Source organism: Trachurus japonicus, chromosome 12 (genome assembly GCF_045865225.1).
Source record: "Trachurus japonicus isolate A0001 chromosome 12, Traja_1.0".
NCBI lineage: Eukaryota > Metazoa > Chordata > Actinopteri > Carangiformes > Carangidae > Trachurus > Trachurus japonicus.
The window spans coordinates 26,653,097-26,669,652 of NC_140918.1; the positions used below are offsets into that span (position 1 = coordinate 26,653,097).

The following is a 16,556-nucleotide window of genomic DNA, read 5'->3' on the forward strand; positions in this document are numbered from 1 at the left end:
CCAAAACTAGATACTGTTGTTACACAATGATGCCAGCTGAGGCCAGGAGATCTGGTTGTTTTAAAGAATAGATCAAAGTTCATTTACTATAATAATCAAGTAATAAATGAGATGGTTTCACATGGGTTACTGCTATGACGACACGTTTCACTAAAACTGACCTGTACTGTTTTGCATTCAGGTACCTATCTGTGGATATGAGTTGTGTTCAAATTCACATCCATTTACTTCTCCCTCCTCACTATCCAGTAGAGGACAATAAAATGAGCTCTTCAGTGCAGTGGACATTTCTGGACACCACTTGTCTGTCTTTCACTTTGAATGTAATCCATGGTGGCATATTGCTTCTCATGGTACACTGTGGGATGCTATCAGTTCACAATAACAATAATCACTCTTCGGACAGCAGTACAAATGGGTAACTCTATATGGTAGATTATGTATTGAGTGGTGACTTTGGAGATCGGACACAGCCATGGTCAACTCCAACTCCAGGCCGAAAGTCGTTGTCTTTGTTTGATTAGTCATTTAGAATCAGCTGACGCCTACCAATGACCTTCAGACCCGTGTCACTCCCTCTGAATGTAACGCTCATTAAATCACAGCTGACTCCTTCGGTTCGAGCTGCTACAATCATCCTGTTTCAGTATCTGCAGCTGGTGTGGAAATAAACAGTGATATCTGACTCATCAGGATCATCCAAAGGAAGTGTGATGAGTGGATCTTTGGGAGTCATGCTCCATTTTTTCTCAGCTCATCTGCTTTGGAGATGGTACATGAAGCCGAGTTAGATAACAAGACGTTACAGACTGACACATTTCTCAAGTGTTTCGAACTGACCTTTCCTTTGGAGATGAAGAAAGTTCAACAATAACGGCTGCCAATAGCCCGAGGCTCCTGGGAAACCAGCACAACAAACCTGAAACCCCCCTGTCACAGACTCACAAGAAAGAATAAACATATACAGTCCTTCAAAAACAGAACCCTGCAATGTGCCAGACACATGCCAACCGCCTGCATCGTGTTTATCTTTAGCGACTCAGAGACTTGACATACAATGGAGGCAGCAGCTGTGAAAGAAAAGAGAAGAATGTATATTTGCTCAAGTATCTAATTCCCTGAATTGAATGTGACACTGATCAAATGGTGAGCATCTAAAGATTTTTTCATAATCACTAAATAGCTGATGAGTTTTTTTTATAAACCAATTCATTGTTTTTTTATAAACCAATTCACCTTGATGTAATAAACATTACATTACCTGTTTCGCTTGGCAAACTATCCAAAAACAAATAAACATTGGCTTTTAAGTAATATTATATCTTGATGAATTACAATTAATCACTTAATCAAAAACGTGATTGTATTTTCTACCATTTGACTTTCATTAATATTAATAAACAACTACATACAGTATATTGTGTGGTATATCGGTTTTCCCCACCACAGGGTAAGAAAAATGTTTCTTTATAACATACACTAAAATGGAAGCGACAAGTCTTATCTAAAAATATAGTTGAGAAAGGAGAAGTCTATGGGGGATTCAGAGCACGTAGGAAAAGATGGAATGAGGTTTGAAACCTCTTGTGACACCACAAAAGATGGACGAAACACACACACACACACAGAGGTTCAGAGGCTATAAACAGACATAATCTGTGTCCTTAAGCGAGTTATTCATTGTGGTTTCTTGCTTCACACATAGAAACAGAAAGTCTTTTATCTCAGAGGGATTAGTTTGATTCCACAAGAAGATAAATCTACAATAATTAATGTTTTTGGCCTTTTGGGTCACAACTTGCTGATAACAGTAGATTTTCAGAGCTTGCTTGTGAAAAACAGCTGCCTCATGCTGATGTAAACGAGAACCCTGAGACCAAACCACACAGTAAATGTAACTCAAACCGAGGGAAAAGAGTTCTTCAGAGCTGCTGGTAATTGTCTGTGTCCAGCTTCAAGCAAAAGGAGCTGCTTTCACACCGCCACGTGAGCCTGGATCACCACATCACGTAACATTTCACCCATCCCAACAACATACCAGTGCAGCCATAAAGCAACTTGTTATCTCTCCCATCTGAAGTTTTCTATCTTTAGTTTCCTCTTTCTGACGTTGTGCTCCATTATCACAGGAGATTGACATCCTCTTTGCTAACTGATTTTGCTCTTTCTCTTATTTTACGGCATAAGGAAGTGGGACAGCGCTCTAAAGAGGGGGTGTGGGGGCCATCGGGGGGGGTGTGTCTATGCTTATCAGGGTGAATGAGACAGAATCCTCTTATGACAGACCTAAATAACCAGCCGTGGGGTTAGACAGGGTGCTGGTTATGCAGGTCAAAGCATAGTTATTATTAACATGACTAAGTCCAAGGGGAGAGGCAGCAGCTGGCGCAAAGACTTCCAGCTGACGATACCAATTCTATGGGCACTGCATGCACGCTGACTGATGATGTACGTGTGGATCAATGCCGCCCACCCACACTGAAGGGCGGCAGAGTGAATGGTGTTCCTCTGAGTCACTGTTCATGCTCTTCATTTCAGGACAATGAAGAAAAAAAAAAGTAATTAAAAGACCTTTCTTCTTCGAGTTTTAGATCATTTACGCAATCAGTTCTTCTAAGAGGCAGGTCTCAGAGGACAAAACAAACCACGAGTATGAGTAAAGTCGAAATGAGAAATTTAACACGAGTAAACAGTAAATGGTGAAACATAATGGTGCCTATCAAGACAAGGGGAATCTGAAAGTCTGTATTTGTTTGTTTTGTGTCACTCTGCCTTTTAAATCTTTATATTTAGCTGCAGTATTAGTGTTAGGACCGGTGTAGCAGTGGCTACAATAATGCCAGTATTAGTAGCAGCAACAGGAGCAGTACAGTAGTTCAATCTAAAACAATAGAACTTTGTTTCTCTATAAATCACTGAAGGGCTGAGGTGTAGGAATCTGGAGGCCTGGATTGGTCGGTTGGTTTCAGTGCAGCTGGTAGACAGATCTCTTATCAGTGACACTTGGGGCAGTGATGTCATGATTTACTCATTCCCTTAGGTCTAGACGGTCACACAGGAAAACACTCAGCCTGCAGGTGTGTGTGTGTGTTCACAAGCCAGAGTAGATAGATACTCATACACTGGATTCATTGATTTATTCTGTATCTATTTCACCTCAATGTTGTGCTTAATAAACACTATTGTTTCCCTCAAGGAGATCAGATGGATTCAAAACAGTGATGAGTAAAATCGCTGTTACAGATTTAATCAGGCCTGTAAGCACCTTCTAAAAAAAATCACAAAGCGACTCTTGGCCATATCTTTCTGCTTCGGTCTATCTACTCTCTCTTCATACTGTATGCACAAAATATATGCTTTTAGCTGAACAGTGTTGGAGGACAGTAACCAAGGTGAATCTGGTTGATAACACAATACTTTTCTCTTGAGTAACATCCCTGAGTCCTTCAACATAATCTCTCTCATTGGCTCACAAACTCCACGCACACAGAAACCACAGAGGACATTATATGGCTGTTTCTCCCCCCTCAGGCTGAATAGCACTTCTGATAAGTAAACCAGGCAATTTACCCTGCTGCTGCCAACACCATGTAGAATATTGAACTGAATTAAGTAGGACTGCAGATGAGAGATCCACAGCAAATAATGTATGTATGTAAGAAATGTCTACAGGCAGTGGTGTCATGGACTTATCCACTGGAAGACACATGCTGTCACAGAGGACTGGTACCATGGGACAGTTTAACTTGTATGGACATAGGTTGAACTCGGTGAGACGACAGTTTGACAGAAGAAATTTCGTTTGACTAGACAGGCTTCATTATAAGCTGTGTTGTCTTTGACGTTAGCAGATTCTGTTTCCAAGCTGACGTTTGTTGATGTTGTGCACCGTCGGTGCTGTAGGGAGTGGGAGAGGCAAATCACTTAGCAGCACAAACATACCTTCAAGTAGTCTACATTTAAAGCACAAGTAAGCGATCCGGTCGTTTTGGCTAACTTCTTGTCAGCCGATGGAGTTAGCAGCCCCCGCCCTCGTCATGGATCTATTGGTCCTCGTCCCTACGTCGCCACATTCACGCGCATCCCTTGGCTGCACACACAGCCCTTCATGCCGTTCTCTCTCCTCATTGGATAAAGGTTGTAGGATACAAGGAAAGTTTTCTCCTCGGCTTACAGCAGAGCAGAGTGACTGACAGACCCGTGTTTCAGACCAAACACTCTATGTAAGTGATTGCTGTCGGAAGATATAACTATTTAAGACTTATATTAACACAAATATTCCACTTACTTCTGCTTTAATAATGGAACCAAGCTCTAAGATAAGACTGTATATGAACATACACGATGTTGTCACATGTTACCACTATACAACTTTCACTTCTACTTATCAAAGCTTTATCAAACACCATTTTCTATCTTATAGTCAGATATTCTGTTAATATAATCCATATTTATCACCTGATCAACTTAACCAAAGCAATAATATTAAGAAAGAAAACTTGTATTTTCTACCTACGTATATGCTTTATACAGCAGCCTTTTGGACTTACAAACAGCTTTGTAACACAAACCCAATGATTACTGTTGACACACCTCTCTTATCAGTTACACACTTTATAAATTCTTTGCTGAACCCCTTGCTGAGGGCTAGCGAGGACTTGTCCTGTATAAAACAAACATGGTTGTAAAACCCACAGATGTGGAAGAGAAAAAACCCGAAGTGACATTAAGACTAAAACCATATGTAACAGGATTGGTTAGTCATTTGTTGATTATGCACAAAAACAGGAAAAGATTTTCACCATGTGATTCACAAACCACACGTCTTAAATACAAGATAAAAACAGCACACTACAAAAGGACAAAATGTGTGTGTAGACACGCAACTGTGGCCGACTTCACGAGGACCTGAGGGGATGTCTTTGTATTACCACAGATCATGATTGGGTTACAGTGAATGTGTCCCGCGTTTCTGTAAACTAAGGTGAGCTCCACTGTTGTTATCTGAGGTACAAAAGAACTACGTACACATCCAGATGTCTCATTTACACTGTTTTGGAGTCAACTTTCTCACACAGAAAAAGATAAATGAGAGTACAGTCAGGAAACATGTCAAATGGATTTTCACTTCAAGTGACTAATTTCCTGTTTCATTTGCTGCTCCTCCCGCCTCTCAGTAGCGAAACAGTCACAGGGCTTTACATCTTACTTTGTGAGAGTGTTGGAGCCTGAAGTAAACAGAGGTATGTCCCATATGAGTTGAAATGTCCACGCCGGCTCATAGACCGGGTCAATGCAACAACATCTCCTGTATCATTGTGCAAAGAGCCAGGAGGCTGACCAAGAAACAAGAGGAGGCTAAACAGAACAGACAGGCTGGCTACGCCCTTTACTTCAAATCTATAACTCATCACCATTAACACAGAGGGATCCCCTGTCCCTCACCGAGTCTGGTTTCTGTTAGAGCAGAAGATAAAAGCTAGTTTAGTCCTTTAACTGTTGAATTCTGAAACAAAACTCGTTATGTCATCTGTCATCTTTTTTGGACACTTTTGCACTTTTTCTGCACCAACTAATGAGCGTATTTTCATTTTGCATATGCATCTCCACAGTGGGGTCTAAAAGTCTGAGCCTTTGGGACACGAGGGTTAAAGGAAATAATGCTGCAAACTGTATGTTTTTACCTCTTGTATCGTAATCATCCGTGTCAATAGCTCACTGTTGACTCCTCTTAGGTTGTTTTGGATACAAACATTTCCTATTGCTGTTGTTTCACATCAAAAGTGTTCAAATGGCAGAAAGGGGCGTTTTTTTCCTGTGAAACAGCCACAGGAAACGCATTAACGTTAACACCAACTGTGATCATTCATCAAATATGCATTGACAAAACAATTGTAATGTTGTTTTTTTACAGTCACTTTCAAATATGTCAGTCAGTGAGTGATGAAACAATAACCTGCAGCCACAGTGAGCTTCTACAGCTGCACACCTCCAACTCCCATAACTGACTGATTATTGTCGTGTTCTTTTCTTCAGTTATTTGTTTATTTGTAATGGGACTCTGCATATTATTATTTAATTATTTTCTTGTCTAAATTGTAACAAATTTGTTTTTTGAATATGTTCTTTTTGGGTGAGGTTTTCATATAAGGCCTTTTGGGTTTCATACCTCCCCTTTGCACATCCCAATCATGATTATTCATACTATGTTAAATTATATGTTCGTGCAAAATAAAAATAAAAAACATACAAAAAAATTGTTGGAAATGTGTCATATTTAGCTCAAGAGCTAATTTCCATCTGCAGTCCCAGTCCCAGACCTTAAACAGAAATCATCCGTTCAAATAATGTCTGTTTTTTTGGTTTCACTGTACAAATGTGCAACTCACAGACTAACCAGTTGGCCTTCACAGAGTTGCTCATTAAGTCTTGCGAAATGAAACAGAGCTGAAACTTTAAGAAAACTTCCACTTTACATTTTAAACAACTGCAACACTGTGGCTATGGTTCACAACAATAGCCTTGCTTTTTGGCAGATAAACTACTTCCTGTATTGTTATTGCAACGCTGGCATTGGCCATAACTCATATGCTGCTCCATTATCCAACATGGACATCATGTCTGGGGATACTGTTAAGACTTTCAACAGACCTATAGGCCATGTCCAACATTATGTGTAAGCAATGTGTATGAGAGACTTATCCGTGTACTTTCATTCATGCATTCATGACTCTACTTATACTGCCGTCTCTGTAAGAAGCTAAATCAATAGAAATGCTGTCTAATGGTCTCCATCATCAATAATAGAGTGAGGCAGAGAATTTGGCTTCTTCAATGTTCAGTATCCTAGAGAGCCTGCATCTGTTTATTAATATCTTTCTGTATTTATTCCAACATACTACTTGGTAACCATACACACCTAACTCACACTGCACTGTAAATAAAACAAGGATACATGCAGATCATATGGTGCCACAATCTATGTAATGGATAGCCTGTGGCTGGCTTATCATCTTGCAAACAGACACACATTCAAAAACACATAAAACTAAACTCCAGAGTCAATTTCGATGTAATGCAGACATCCCTGTAGAGCTGCTCTGCTACAGGGGCAGATATAGAAAGTACATCCGTATCAATCTGTCCTACAGTAAGTATTTTGTCTTAACTGTGCAAACCAGTGGTGCCCTCATAGATCTATAGCGGCACTAAATTAACTAAGGCAGTCGGATCCAGCAAAGCAGTAAGTAGCTACTGTGCCAGGTCTGTCAGAAAGGAAAAGCCTGCACCAGTGAACTGTCTGGAAAACTGTGAGAGCTCATGCTGCTTTGTTTGGAGCCAAAAGAAATGGCTGAAAAGTGATGCACATGATGAAGAGGAGGAGGAGGAGATCGCCACATCCTCAACAATGAAGACATGGGCTAGATTTAAAGGTATTCAGAACAGAAAATTGATTTTGAGCCCACTATGGGTCTTAAAGTTAGTGTAATCACTCATCTATCAGATGATGTAGCCCAAACTTGGTGCAAAATTCTATTTTCGAGTAAATCCGGGGTGAAAGTGGGGTAGTTTTATTTCGCATTGGATAATGCACACGAAATATGCGTCACATTGCTCACGATTCATCAGCTAATGATATTGGATCCGTCATCCATCAATCAAACGTCTGAAAAAAACGACTACCATTGACACAAACTCTCCTCCGTCCCGACTCCACTTTCCTCCTCCAGATCTCCATAGCCTACGTTAGCAAGCTATAGCGTAGCAAGCTATAGCGTAGCAAGCCTACTAGCTAATAGTTAGCTACAGTACGTTAGCTAACACACACACATACACACACCAAGCTCTGTCCCGTCCCAAACATTGAATATCCCGCCCGCTGGATAACGATCAATCAAATTTGTTTTCCTTACTCGGGTAAACTCGTGTGGCAACTCGTGGAAGGAGGTGCGGAAAACAGGACACGCGGCCATCTGAACATGTTAAAACGCCAGATCAGAGGAAAGGGAATAGCTGCAAATCATATAAGACAATAGTGGTTTTGACACAAACAAATATACTTTGATATATGATGTCATATACTGTAACAGGCAATGTGATTTGCAATATAACTTTCAAGGAATACCACCTATCCTGCGATTTGACCTTTTATGGATGCTGCTCTGGCAGGAAACAGCAGCTGTCATGAGCTGGAAGGAAGAGGAAATGTGACTGGACCAGAAGAAATGCTAATGATTAACTTTCTGTTGATCGGCTAATTAAAGCACCATAGTGTGTTCAAGGCAAAATGCCTGGTGTCCAGATTTTGCTGCTCTGCTTAATCACACAATCAGGATGGAAAACCTGCCTCAGAATAAAAGATTGTTCTTGTTTGCACTGATATCCATAAAAGCAAACAAAAACGCCTGTAGAGTGTGTCCTCTGTTAACCCCCATCATTTGTGCAGTGCCATGTATTACCCTCATAACTCATCCATTGACTTAATGAGACATCCCTAATGAAATCAATGAAAAAATGTGGAACCTACTCTAAACACTGAGGACAGTAAAAGTCTGTTTTGCATTAGCAAACCGATGACTCCTGTCTTATCTCTTATCCTGAAACAAAAACAGGAAATTCTCACGCTTGAACTCAGCACACACACACATTTTCACATTACACATACTGCAGCATGATTTAAGCCATCTGATTAATGGCATCATCAACAGCCACGGTTAAAAGGGGTCTGTCTGTCACTGGACACATAATGCAGCCTCCGCATTTACAGTACATTAACGGACACGCTGCTGAAAGCCCCGGCTGAAGCTCAGGTCTCTTCACTTAGAAGCTGGTAAAAACAAACACCTCCCCAAAAAATACTGTTTGAAACTTTAATATTCTTTACAGGTACTAAACTGCATGTAGCCTACAGATGATAATAAGTGGAAGGCCAACCTCAACAGCAGTGGGTGGTGGTGGTGGTGGTGGCCGTAAGGCCGATGTCAGGCCAGCCAACACTGCTGAATTCATGCTGTTTGTGAACCGGAGGCACTGTGGTTTTTCACACTTTGTTGCAGGTGTGAAATCTGACTTTTTACATATTACTGGAAAAATGAAAACTCAAGCACCAACCAGCAGTAAATGCAACAGATACTGTTCATGTCCTTGCAACTGGTCCAAACCCTCAGGTAACAATCACCAATAGCACATAACATCACACATTCTCTGCTGAGCCTCTGAGATTTTTATTGAGCTGTTCACCTGACAAGAAGAAGCAGCTCTCCTGCTGGCTCTTCAGCCACAATTCACCGCAGCAGCTACTGTACTGGCCACAGGGGTTAATTTGGGAATAACGCCCAGTTACAGACAAGCCACAACCATGTGATCTTACAGTGGAATGGAGCTCAGCAGGAGCTCTGACCTCTGCTGTAGGCCATCTGCTGCAGGTCAGCCACTGCATTGTGGTAGATTAATCTCACCATGTCAGGTAAACAGGTGGAAGTAGTGCAGAACAACTGGAGAAAAACCTCAAATTGTCTAGAATTTCTATAGAAAAGTGTTTTTTCTACTATTTCTGTGCTACTGTGCACAAATGGAATAAAAAGCTCTCTTGTTTTAACAGTGTTGTTCATTCCCTTCAGATGCTGCAGTGGCCTATGGTGCCGCACACTGAATATATCACTGCAGCTGAGCAATTGTTGTCAATTACTGATGATGAAACATTAACTTTAAAGCACACACACCAAAGAAAGCAACTGTGCACTTCACAGCTGCCCTCTTTATTTACAGACTCTGTCAATTAGCATTCCTCTGTGCCAGACTTCCCTTGAAAAAGTGCTCCAGTTAAAGTTGGGAATGATCAGGGAAGAGTCCCCACCAGGTTCACATAGGCTACAATGGATTCTTTGTGTACTTCCATGGCAACTCGAAAAGCTGCTCTCCCACCTTGCTAACCCACTTTAGCCCCCCCCCCCCCCCCCCCATTATTATCTGTTTCCACTAGTCAGTACTTTGTATGAGATGTTGACAGTGAAAGCCTTGGATTCCCCCTACACACTGTAAGACATGACAGAAAGGAAATCGCTTTTCAAACACAACCAAGTGTCTTTAACACCTGTTGTTCTGCTTTTTAAGGGCGCCTCTCTGTTCAAGCAACATCTCCAAAATAATTGCTAAGCTTCGTCAAAAAACAATACATGGAAGCAACATGTTGTGACAAGCAGGATGTGCACCAGGATGTGGGTTTTAAACAGCGTGACTACCGAGCCGTGCCAACGAGCTGAAACGGGCGACAACCGAGTCCACGGCGGCAGCTTGTGTCATGTCGAGCGTGGAGAGACGCTCGGTCCACTCCCACTCCCACAGCCGCAGCAGCAGCACCAAACCGTGATGTCCTCACCACATTTTCAGACGGTGACGGTCACTGAACGAGCCGTGAAACCTCGCCGCGGCCACACAACTCCGCTCATGTTTCTCGAGTCCACCGTGAAGGAGGAGAAAAGTTTATTTACATCGCGCCACTGAACCAGGAGGCGAAAGACGCGCTGGCACCAAACAACTCCCTTCTTGACGGAAATGTTGAAGGAGAGCTTTACCTTTGTACTGCAGCGAGTTGCTGGTTCGTATCTTCACAGTCCCGCTTATTGACTCTCCCGGACCGTAAACGACCTTGTTGTTGGTAAAAGTGATATCAAATTCTTGAAGCTTTCCCATGGCTCCGCTCCTCTACTCCGCTGCTCCGCCGCTCCGCGTCTCTGAAAGCGCGAGGAGGCGTTGCTGCGCTCTCACCTACTGCCGCGAGCCCCCTTGGAGACCGGTGACGTCACTCTGACTAAAACCCATCGAGAGTTAATGGGAGGGAGGATATCTCATAAACACTGTGGTTTATGGGTAGGGAGTGGAAATCTTTCAAAGTGTTGCAGTATAGTTTATTTATTTATTTTGTTAAAAATTTTGAATCAATCATGAAAAAACAATAAATAAGTACCAGTAATAGAATTATCATCCTAAAACAGGGCATGAAGTCATAAAGGTCAAAGAGGTCAAGTGTCATTAAAAGTAAAATCTTTATCCTATAATGTACACAACATAACATATGACAGCATACACTGGTATGTCCATCATACAATTTGTGAGAAATGTTGTACATTGTATCTCTTCTCACTTTTCACCAGTGCATTTCCTGCCCCCATGAGACTACACGTGTGGTATCCATGGCTGCATTAACCTGTTGCCATAATTTCCCCAGGTCCCGCTTCACTGTGTGCAGGTTTTCTGTACTTGAAGTGATTACATGAGGAACAATCTGGATATGTCAGATATAAGCACAAGGTGACATATAAAAGTGATGTAAAAGATAAAATAAAATAAAAATACTTGCAGGGATGACATCACAGCATGTTACCCGCTGATTATGGTAAAACCAGATCCTCTGCGATTCCCAGTCAGTGAAGAGGTTCATCATCTGAGAATCCAGCCATGCTGGTGGCTAATTGTATTATATTTGGGTTCATCCTTACAAGTCAGACTGAGGGTTACACACCTTACTTTCTTAGAGTGCAGTCAGTTAATATCTAGCCTGTAATAGGCTACTTCATATCCAGCAAGGTGAAAATGTAAAGGGAAATTGAAATTATATATAAAACTGGTTACATTTATTTCCAGAATAACCATATTGAAAAGAGGAACAAACTCTGCTATTCAATTGTAGACTGGCAATGTTGCGATTCCTGTTTTTTATTTAGTGGATAAATAATCACATTACCATTTGGTATGGTACTGGAAAAACAAGTTGTGGACCCGACATCATTGAAATTGGTTTAGAAAAAATGATTAAAACTTCACAAATAAATGTTGCGTCAAATATTTAGTATGACAGCTGTCAGTGTCAGTCAGTGTTGCAATGCTGTCTGATAGCTTTCATTTTTTTCAACTCTGTGTTCCTTCTTTGTGCATTGTTAAACCTCAGTATCCTACTACACTGTTGGTCTGACTAATTTTAGTCTGCACGATTTTTAGCCAAGTTTAAACACAGCACTGAAAACACAGTATGACTTAGCATAAAAATGTCTCACAGTAGCTACTTCATATGGCTAATACATTTTCTATCTCTTTGTGCACTTCCTGTCTCTCAAGTACTTCCTGTCTTGGCATGCATCATCAGTTGCTTGAACAGCAGTTCTAGCTGCGGTGCACAGAAAGCTCACAGAGAAGATTGTTTGATTATATTGACCTGACTTAAGACTTCACTGTAGATCTTTTAATACAATACATTTACTGAACAGACAGAGAGACAGCAGCTTGCTCTCTCTCTCTCTCTCTCTCTGCCTCCTTTCTGTCATCATCTCACCAGGCTGCGAATATTCTTGGTAAAAGCTATGAGACAGATGTTTCCATGACGACAGACAAACATAATGGTTGCCAAGTTACTGCCTGTATCCATGGATATCTGGTATGCCATGGCATCTGATCCGGTCTAAAGAATCCTTTTTTGTTTACTCCTGTTGTGAAACCTCCATTAAAACAGTTTGAATATGAGACATTTTGACTCTGTGAAGCTCAGAGTGAGAGGATCACATGTCAGGAAGTAACAGGATAGGATGTCAACGCCAGATGTCAAGTACCTACTGTCAGCATCAGGATGATGTGAAACCAATGCTGCCACTAAACAGTCTCATTCATGTCGGTCTACAACATTTAATTAACCCCTTCCTAAACTGAAGCACAGTCTGCTCTGACCTTCTGTCAGGTGCTCCTGGCTGGTGATTTTCACATTTTTTTATTGTACAGCCACAGTGGTATGCAGTGAGATCAAAACTACTGGTATGTGAGTAGCTCCACCTAGTGGACAACTGCCAGAAGCAACTCCCATCTGTTCCATGGAACAGTTGCAGGTCCACTTATCCCTTCAGTCATACCACTTACCTGTGCAGTACAGGGCAGACAGAGAGAGATGGATATCTTCACACAATCACACATCCGCCAGTCACATCTATTGGTAAATTGGATTTGCCAATCAACCTGGTGCATGCCTTGGCCTCTCTTGGCCCCCGGGGCAAGCTGGGGGTCTAAAACATAATGTTACTCCCTATTCTTACTTACGAGACTATTTTACTTTTTCCTGTCTCTCATCTGTCTCTTCCCCCTTGTCTCCTCCTCCTTCTCATACTTCCATCACATTCTCTCATTCCCTCTGCACTTTCTCTGCAATCTTACACAAGAAGTCATTCACACATGTGCACGCACGCACACACACACACACACACACACACACACACACACACACACACACACACACACACACACACACACACACACACACACACACACACACACACACACACACACATACATACAGTACATGCACATGCACACGTACATGCACACTCTCACAAGAGAAAAATAAACCTTTACCTACCTTTTATTCCTTATTTTCGCATTCTATTTGTATTTATTTCTTCATTATATATACTTTTTTCTTTTCTTTTTTCATTTTACTAATGAAATTTACTAATTTTATTACTATTATCATATGTGTCTTGTTTTGTTCGTGTCTCCTTTCTGTTTGCCTATTTGAAGTGAGAGATTTCATTGTCAGTCAATTCAGTGTCATAAAAGCAGAAGTTTTGTTCGCCTCTACACTTGCATAGACTGGAAGTGAACAGGAATATGCACGTATGGCCTATACAGTATGTGATGGGAACCTCAGCCACATTCAGAGGCATCAAGAGCTTATCCTCGTAGGCAGGGGTGCAGACATTGCAAGACATTTTTTGCATTTGTTGGAGGCAACCCTGCCCACCATCCAAGAAGCCAGACAAATGATCAACACCCCCCTGTCATTCATCCTCCAAGAGCCCCCTCTCCATCCCCTAATACCCCTTCCTCCATGGCCGAGTAACTCAACACAAAACACAGACAACAACCAAACACTCACACATGAACATACGAATAGCTCACTTATGACACACATACACACAAGCCTGCACTAAATGCAGCAGCAGAAGATCTTGGCTCTTAGGGACTGTTCAGGACAGCCGTCCTTTTCAGTCCCAGTTTCTCCGTGGGAGTGGGGAGTGTAAAGGAGAATAGAGAATTACTCAATCAATTAATCAATCAATCACCAAGACACCATCACAATCTGTTTGCAATGCTCACTCAGTATTTTAAATGTTTGTTTGTTTGTTTGTTTTTCTTGTTCTTTGTCTTCCTTTAACTGGCTGGTTTTAGGAAGATATCGTGACGACTGGATATCAGCAGCTACAAGACAGTAAGATATGATGATAAAACATAATATCAAAAGACATAATGATGACAGAACACAATAATAAAGTGCATAATGATAAAACAGTGCAGAGGCTTTACTGTCCTATCTCAAATAATCTAGGCAACTAAAATAACTAAGATGTATTGTGGTCATGTAAAGTGATAATAATGGAAAGAGGAAAGAGAGGGAAAAAAGAGGATAAAAGAAAATAATAATAATGATAATAATAATAATAATAATAATAGTGATAAAAAAAATAAAAATAGTACACAAAAGTATATAATATTATTATTATTAATAATAATGATAATAATAGTAATATATATCAGTAACTCAATAAAACAGACAGGGGTGTCGTGCATATGGTCATGGGTGGGTTTGTTGCTTCTTCTTCAATAACTGATTGGAGTGATGGATTATTTTCAGCTCTGTGGAGATATATTTTTTCCCGAAATGACCATTCTGTCTTGGAACGTCATGAGACCACAAAGTAGGTGGGTGAATTTGTTACATGTGTATTTTTAGTTATCGTGAAGCACATCTTTATGGCAACAAAGGTCGAATATAAGATTGGTACACCTTCAAAGCAGTCTCTGGATTAGCTCCTCCCAGCACTTTCAGGTGGTTTAGTCTGCATTTGGCTTCAATTTCTATATCGGCAATGTGAGTTGTCCACTGCATGTTTTGTTGGAAGGTGACTCCAAGAAATTTTGCTGTTGAGGTGACCTGGAGGGTTTTGCCATACAGTTTTTAGGTTGAGGTTTGTTTGGTCTTTTTTGCGTGGGTGTCTAGTGGTTAGATTTAATTTTATTCGCCACATATTAGCCCATTCTTCAATGTTATTGATGCATAGCCTGCCTGGAGCTTTTTGGCAGCGTATTTTGAGTTCTTTGAGGAGGCCCAGTAGATCATCTGCGAACTGGGAGACTTGTCCCTTACCTCTAGGTGGGTAATATATAGGCCTATCACAGATGTAGAGAAGAAACAATAGAGGGCTGAGGGCTGAACCTTGTGGCACACCTGCTTCTGGGATAAATCTAGTGGAAACTGAGGATCCAACTTTTATTGCGATTTCTCTGTCGTTTAAGAAAACTGTTTAGTAGCACCACCATTTGATGGGGGAGTTTAAGGTTTTTGTCCAGCAGCCTGTATATGAATCCTTCGTGCCACATTTTATCGAAGCCCAGATTACTCAGGAGGCTGATTGGTCTGTAATTTATTGCCAGGTGGGGATCTTTGTTTGGTTTGTGTATCATTTCCAGGGTTTAGGGAAGTAGCCAGCATGGAGACAGATAGTGAAAAGGTATGTAAGCTGAACCAGGAATTCAATTGCTGCTCCTTTGATTAGTTTGTTGTCAATTCCATCTTCAGCAGGGGCTTTTATTTTGAGTTATTTGAAGTGTTGCTGGAGTCTTTCTTTCTTTCTTTCTTTCTTTCTTTCTTTCTTTCTTTCTTTCTTTCTTTCTTTCTTTCTTTCTCCTGCCTTGGTCCACTCACGTCCTCCTCCTCCAGAGTCCTGCTCCTCCCTCTCGCCGCTCACCAAGCTCCACCCACAGTGGGTAGAAAAGGACAGACGCGCTGAGCCTGCAGCATTGAGTAGACATCTACTGAACTGACAAGATGAGTGGTCGAGGAAAAGGAGGAAAGGGACTCGGTAAAGGAGGCGCCAAGCGTCACCGTAAAGTTCTCCGTGATAACATCCAGGGCATCACCAAGCCCGCCATCCGCCGTCTGGCTCGCCGCGGCGGAGTCAAGCGTATCTCCGGTCTGATCTACGAGGAGACCCGCGGTGTGTTGAAGGTCTTCCTGGAGAACGTCATCCGCGACGCCGTCACCTACACCGAGCACGCCAAGAGGAAGACGGTCACCGCCATGGACGTGGTGTACGCTCTCAAGAGGCAGGGCCGCACTCTGTACGGCTTCGGAGGTTAAAGTCTTTACCTCAACAACACAACAAAGGCTCTTTTTAGAGCCACACACACTCACTGAGAGCTCTGTCCTTTTCTTATGATGATTCTCTGTTGCTACATGTAGCGACACAGTATCTAACCGCTACTGTGATAAACATGTTGCAAATTAGCCTACTTCTTTCCACTGATGACAAAAAGTGTCATAGGCTACAAAAATATTTTTAAATTGTGCTGATGCCATTTCTGTCGTTTGCCTATAGCTAAACGTTACCGTTTAGTCATTATTGATTAATTAGCATAATTATTGATTAATCACTCCAAAGTTAGAAATGGCTATCAATTTTCTATTGATAATATTCTGATTTTGTGTCATCATTGTAAAGGGAACCTTCTAGGCTTTT

General features: G+C 41.4%; 2 protein-coding genes across 2 annotated transcripts in view; one reads left to right on the forward strand and one right to left on the reverse strand.

Annotated features, from left to right (window-relative positions):
- Positions 1 to 10,721, reverse strand: part of arrdc1b (arrestin domain containing 1b) — a 39,597-nt gene extending 28,876 nt beyond the window's left edge. The window contains exon 1 of the mRNA XM_085793994.1: positions 10,575 to 10,721. Within this exon, the coding sequence (XP_085650120.1) occupies positions 10,575 to 10,692 (118 nt within the window). The 5' untranslated portion in view covers positions 10,693 to 10,721. The remainder of the gene's footprint in view (positions 1 to 10,574) is intronic.
- A 5,102-nt stretch (positions 10,722 to 15,823) lies between these two features.
- On the forward strand, positions 15,824 to 16,183 carry LOC146977633 (histone H4). The gene has a single exon (XM_085794005.1). It carries the CDS (start codon positions 15,866 to 15,868, stop codon positions 16,175 to 16,177), a length of 312 nt encoding a protein of 103 aa, XP_085650131.1. The 5' UTR covers positions 15,824 to 15,865; the 3' UTR covers positions 16,178 to 16,183.
- Positions 16,184 to 16,556: the final 373 nt, after the last annotated feature.

Coding starts and splice junctions, on each gene's coding strand:
- LOC146977633 (XM_085794005.1), top strand. CDS start 15,866: ATGAGTGGTCGAGGAAAAGGAGGAAAGGGACTCGGTAAAGGAGGCGCC.